Source organism: Rhodamnia argentea, chromosome 7 (assembly GCF_020921035.1).
Source record: "Rhodamnia argentea isolate NSW1041297 chromosome 7, ASM2092103v1, whole genome shotgun sequence".
Taxonomy (NCBI): Eukaryota; Viridiplantae; Streptophyta; class Magnoliopsida; order Myrtales; family Myrtaceae; genus Rhodamnia; species Rhodamnia argentea.
Genome location: NC_063156.1, coordinates 23,879,857 through 23,886,204, shown reverse-complemented (window position 1 = coordinate 23,886,204; position 6,348 = coordinate 23,879,857). Strand labels below are relative to the sequence as shown.

The following is a 6,348-nucleotide window of genomic DNA, read 5'->3' as shown; positions in this document are numbered from 1 at the left end:
AGATCTTTATTTATAATTTTCCATTGGACGGGGCTACATGCAAAAAACGATGAAGAAGAACTTTGATATTTACAGCAAAAAATTCCAAAAGAGTAACCGCTTGGGAGGGAACGTTAACGAGGTTCGTCTTTTTCGTGCGAAGATGTTCAACCGTCGCATTCAATCGCCACGATACGCGCGTGGGCTCTCCTACTCTCTCTCTCTCTCTCTCTCTGTTTTGTTTCGGCTTCCCCCCACCTCTCCGATGGAAATCGGAAATTCTATAAAACGAGACTCGAGAAGAACACACAGCTCCAACTTCTATCGTCTTCCACACCCCCTTCTCGGGATATTTGTTGACACAGTTGTTGACAACGCTTCGCTGTGGTTTCTTTCTGGTTGTCCCAATATAGCAAAAGGCCGTCCGTCTCTCCTTCCCTCCAGCAGAATCCGCGAGCGAAATTCAGCCGCAGGTTCGTCGATCGCCCTCGGGCAAAGAAGAAGAATCGGGGGAAAATTCCCACACTGTTCCGGTTCGCTATGGGTCTTTCCCTTTCCAGGAACCTCTTGAACTTCCTCCTCCATTTCTCGCCCAAGAAAAGCCCCGGAAATCTCTTCTCCGTCCAGATTGAGGACGTGGTTTCTCTGGTCTCCCGCACGGGCAGGCATTTGCAGCGCTACGACAAAGGTCGCCGGCAAGTCGTCGGGTGCGTTCTTTTTCCCCCTCCCTCTGTACGCAAACTCTCTCTGCGGTTCCTGGGGTTTGTAGTGGCGTGCAAAGTTTTGATTTTTGACGGCGATTTCATCAGCCGAGAGAAAATGGAAAACTGGGTATCTGCCTAATTTGTTTTGTGATGGTGTTTTTTTCTTTCCCATTTTTATTTTCTCTTTTGTGTGCCTCCGTAACTCGTTGCTGATATTTTTGGGACGAAACTCAAATTTTTGACACGTTTCTTCTTCTTTTGACTCCTGCAGATGCATACCCTACAGATACAAGAAGACCGATCAATCATCTGGCGGTGGGGGTGAAGAATTAGAGTTTCTTGTGGTCAGTTCACAGAAGGGCAAGAGAATGATGTTTCCCAAGGTACTATATAAATTCTCGAGCTTTGCCACTGTTGAAGTGACCGGCTTTTATCCATTTCGTTGTAGTTGTGTGATTGAATATCTGTGAGGGAATTAAATGTTTTCGCGTTGCAATGTGACTCTACAGGGAGGATGGGAAATCGATGAGACTATAGAGGAGGCCGCTTTGCGCGAAACCGCGGAAGAAGCCGGAGTAACGGGCACTGTTGAGGTTCGTTATATACCCAGATGGTGGTGGAATTCTGTGCGATTTTGCTTTCTGGGTGCTGATTCTCGGTTTGAAATTTGCAGGGTAAATTGGGAAAATGGCAATACAAGAGCAAAAGCAATGGCAGCTTTCACGATGGGCATATGTTCCCTTTACTCGTTGAGGAGCAACTCGATTCTTGGCCGGAGAAGCATATCCGCCAAAGACTATGGGTACGTATTTGCACGGTTGTGCACCCAGTTTGATTTTATTAATCGGCAATGGCGACTATTTAAGGGAGGTGGAGCGAGCCTTAATTATGGATTTTTCTGGCACATTGCAGGTGACAGCCGACGAAGCGAAAGAATTGTGTCAACAGCTGTGGATGAAGGAAGCTCTAGAATTACTAGTTCAAAAATTGAGGCAGCAACAAAATGGGTATGCGGTTGAAAGACAACGTGCATAGAATGTCTCTGGTGGGCCTTCAAAGTGCTTTGAAGATTAGAAACAGAAAAATTTGTAGCTGAGAAGGTTGTCCTCAAGAGCCATGAAGGCAAAAGTCTATGATCATCACATATGAGTGTTGTGAACTGTGAAGTAGGATGGATGGTGTCGGGTGTCTCCCCCCTCCCCCCCCTTTTTTTTTCCTTTCAATTATTCCTTCATTCTTTTTACCTTCCTCAACTTCTAGTTGTAGGTTATTGGTGGAAGATCCCATGAATTGTGGATCTCTTTAGGGAAATAATCTCTGTACATGTACAAAACTTGCCCCCATTCTTTAATTCATTATCATCTAGTCTCTTGATTCTTTATTCCATTTGCACATTCTGTTGTTGTTTTTCTTGGAGATTCTGTGAATCCATCCACGTTGCTTGCTGTTTTGACTTGAAACAAATAGGGTACATACACATAATGGAACACGAGGAAATGAACCAAGAGTGCATCAACTTCTGCATGTACATGCCGGTGATCCTTCTAGAATGTCCAACAGTTTTGAGATTAGTTGTTTAACTGCGTTCCGACTCTTGATAGCGGGGTTTGAAGCTGAGAGAAAAATGACAACGAACTCCGTTGACTTTCTCCGTAAATGTAGATTTGCGAAGGAGAAAGTATGAGATGTTTGACATTCTTAACACGGATATATTTGTGGTTAGCAATCGGCATTTGGTATCTCAACGTTTGAATTTTAGGAGCACTAGTGATCGGTTGACATTCAGCTACTTCGTTTAGAACTTGAGGGTGGTAGATTAAGTCAAATTCGGAAGACGGGTTATAAATATGGAAGAAGCAGAGTATTTGACATATGATTAACATAAGTTCCAATTCGAAAGGCAAAGTTCAACGGCGACTTTGATGAATTGTGATTCATGCATGCTGCGAAGTCTCTTGGGACAAGTAAGTGTTTTGAAGGAGTCGCGTCTCATATTTCCCGGCAGAGCTGCAAAGTTTTGAAGGAATCGTCTTCTTATTAGGTAACCGTCCAAGGTTTTTAGCACGAGGCAAGCGCTCCGGTTCTTCTTTCTATGGTTTTTGTCGACTGAAATAACTAGACCCACCAGAAGACACTTCATCACCGAATGATTTTTTAAAGCAAATTACTGAGTGACTGGCTCTTGACAGCTCTGTTTCTCCGTTACTTTGGTGAATCACATCGTGAATGGATTTAGATAAATCGGCGGTTGCGTACAGATGATCGATGGATCTTGAACGGGGTGATTAGCGAGGAAAAGTATGCACAGTTGATCGATAGACGCACCTAAGTTTGCGTCGGGACGTAATGAATGAAATCTAGGGACTGAAAGCGAGAAAAGGATAGCACGTCGGGCGATCCAAATGGCTGTTCTTACGGATTTTTTAATCAATCGGTATCAAACTATTGGGAGTAATATCTGGTTAAGGCCTACTTCCACATAAACTGCATGCAGGATTTTGTGACAATTATTTCTTAAGAGTAAACGCAGAGCATCAGAGTGATGGTGTATTTTCTGTTTTGGCTCTCCAAGGATCGAACTTCGGCATCGCTCATGGGCAAAAAGGGAGCAGCACTTGAATAGTCGAATCCTTCATTCAGTTCACATACATGTGCTTCTTTCAACCCCAGGCTTCTTATTCTCTTCGGCTTTTAGCATCTGCGACTTCCAATTCTTGTAGTTCTTAATAGCCTTGATTGATTGGTTTACCTAGTTAAACGGAGATCCGTCTCTAGTGAATCTGTGCTTTGCACATCTCCCGTTGTACGGTTGGTTTTTATATATGAGAAGCTGCTATCGGCACAAGTTATGACCGTCATCTCTTTCTAGTCGAATTGTCTTGCTCGTGGTGTTCTCTCTCCGGCAAAATCGGCGATATCCTTCAAGACGTAAGATGGATCACAAGGGAGAGAGACTAGGGAGAATCGACATCCACATCAAATGAACGCTTGAGAATGAAAATTGGTCAATTGTTGCAGGTAGCATCTAAACGCAGAATCTGAATGTTTGCGTTTCAGGATTTGTACCGCATACTTAGTGAAGAAGGCAATCACCGTGTGCTGTGTTCCGGTACTGTGAAACCAGCGGTTGTTCGCTCTATCGTCGTGCATTGGGTAAAGCTCTGATCACCGTGATTCGCGACACGAGGTCTACCGCATTGGAACCGGAACCGAACCCCTCCGACAGCTCAGCCGAACCTTTTGGGGAGTCAATCCAAGCTGTTGCATTTAGGAGAAAAAGACCTTGCAGCACAAAGTTAAAGTTGAAGTTTCGTGCGGGGCTTGTCACGTTGGACAGCCGAACCAGTCCCACTGGAACAATTACAGCTGATACTAAAACCACGCCAACCACGCTCGGGTCATCACTGCTCTCCATCAAACCCAAGCGTTTGAAAGAAACATAAATCCTCAGCTCCTGCTCGCACGTTTGGGTTTCTTTCATGCGATGCATCGCGGCCGGTCGAAGAAGATTCTTAATTCTCTTCTTTAAATGAGATGTGATTCAGACGAGAGGTGACTCAAACACCAAAGGAGGTTAGGGAAATGAGGAGGGAGCTCAACTGTCCCAACCAGCATTTACGTCTGAATGGTATGTAGGTTCCAATGATACTGATCACCCATCAACGTGACGACGGCCCCGTAAACTTTCTTGATTTTGCTTTCTGAAGCACTTTCGTCTTGAATGCTTGAAACGGGCTGGACTGATGATGAATTGCCTCCTTTTTTAGGGGGAAAGGTGTAAAATACCTAAACGTATTGCATTTGTGCGAATTTAGTCCTAAACCTTTTAATTGTTTCAGTTTAGTTCTAAACCTTTTAACCTAATGCCAATTCAGTCCTTTTAGCCGATTTGTCCTCATATTGTTAACATGGACATTGGACGGCCTACGTGATACGGCTAACGCCGGCGTGGACATTTTTTTTAATAATATTTTGATAATTATTTATTTTTTTATTTCTTCCCTTGTTCCTCCGATTGCCGGCGAGGGCAAACCTTGGCGAGGCTGACAGGAGACGACGTTGGCCTCGCCGGGTGTCGTCCTTGCCGGATCCGGCAAGGGAGGCCTTGCCCTCGCCGGCCACTAGAGGAAAGAGGAAAAAAAAAAAAGCCTGAAATTTTTTAAAAAAAATTAGAAAATTATCAAAATATTATTATTTAAAAATGTTTACGTCGGCGCCGATCGCGCTACGTGGGTCGTTCGGCATCCGTGCCGGCAATAACTGAGCCAAAACTAATCGAAAGGATTCTAGGCCAAAAGGTTTCTAATTAAATTGGCACAATCAAAGATTTGAGATTAAATTGGCTCAAACACAATAGGTTCAAAACTTCTACGACTCTTTTTCCCTTGTGCGGTCCATCGCTGGCCATTTGCTACAGGATTTGCTCTACAATGAATTTAATCCGATTAAACGGGCAAATAAGAAGGCAACTAAACTAGCCCTTTATGTGAAATAAGAAAGTAAATAATCTGGTTTATAAAATGCTAGCATGCAAATGATATGAAATAGGGAATGATACAATGGTTCATGACAAAATTGAGTACGATTTTCTTCGTGGGGGTCAATGCTATTTCCACATTCTTTGTTACTGCTTCCACAACATTTGTACTAAAGAGACCAAAATGCCCTCCTCTTGTGCCGGGTGGGGTGGACTCTGCTTTGCTTCAGTCCTGCCCATTCGAATCTTTCCTCTTCTGTTTTCTTTTCTAAAGCGAGTGCAATAGCTGATTTTCTCTTGGACCTTATAAACTATGGCATCGAATCTGGATCATAAAAAATGACAGATCCCTGCAGATCCGACGGTCCAAATTAAATTTAGGAGAACACTTTAGGAGAACCACATAATTAATGTTGAAACATGATCTGAAATTTTCTCCCATGAACCAAAATAAATGTTATGTTTGATGCCTCGCTTCGGAACATCGATATCCGCCATTCGATTGAGGATCATGTCGTTCTTTGAGTTTTTTTTTTTTCTGAATCATTCATAAAATAAACTTATACTAATTGGCGCTTCAGAATACCCAATGAGAAATATCTTCAAGATATCAATTAGAGACATACGCAAGAAAAAAAAAATGAGGCCTCAAATTTTTTTTATTCATTGAATATTTATGGATCATCCCATCAGCAAAATTTATAAATTTCTTTTTTCTCACATATTTGATTACTTAGGTGAGACTCTTCTTTCCCTCACTCTCTTTCTATCTCTCCCTACTTAAAAAGGATGAAATGGATAGCCTAGCAAGAACTTTACGACGTTAAATGGAGTTTTCCCTAATTTCGCGTTATGATTGGTTATTCTCATTCTTAATTTCACGATGTAGACATTCTTATTTTGACGATGATAGATTTTACGATAGGTTTCGAGTTTCGAAGTCAACAATCTTAACTCATATGGCACGACGAATTCCGACTTTTGTGTTGTATGCATGTATACCTATTTCTATGCCTAAGGATTAGCTTCGAAACGACCGCACAAGTACCATGATTCGAACCCTAGCCAGATTTCGCATGAGTTATACTAAAGGTTGTACAATTTTCCGTGGGGTGCACGGGGAAGAATAAATGATACTTGTTCACATTGAACACCTAATTTTTCGGCCAAGTCCATGATAGAGATGGA

General features: G+C 42.6%; 1 protein-coding gene across 1 annotated transcript; it reads left to right on the top strand.

Moving 5' to 3' along the window:
- Positions 1–297: 297 nt before the first annotated feature.
- Positions 298–2,066, top strand: LOC115734912 (nudix hydrolase 18, mitochondrial-like). The gene is made up of 5 exons (XM_030665911.2): positions 298–686; positions 955–1,066; positions 1,193–1,276; positions 1,357–1,485; positions 1,596–2,066. Exons 1-5 carry the CDS (start codon positions 520–522, stop codon positions 1,716–1,718), a joined length of 615 nt encoding a protein of 204 aa, XP_030521771.2. The 5' UTR covers positions 298–519; the 3' UTR covers positions 1,719–2,066.
- The last annotated feature ends 4,282 nt before the right edge of the window (positions 2,067–6,348 follow it).

What these genes read in the sequence shown, in the direction of transcription:
- LOC115734912 (XM_030665911.2), top strand. Translation starts at nt 520, where the DNA reads ATGGGTCTTTCCCTTTCCAGGAACCTCTTGAACTTCCTCCTCCATTTC. An exon ending in AGAGAATGATGTTTCCCAAG is followed by an intron (nt 1,067 to 1,192) that starts GTACTATATAAA and finishes GTGACTCTACAG; the next exon opens with GGAGGATGGGAAATCGATGA. An exon ending in GAGTAACGGGCACTGTTGAG is followed by an intron (nt 1,277 to 1,356) that starts GTTCGTTATATA and finishes TGAAATTTGCAG; the next exon opens with GGTAAATTGGGAAAATGGCA.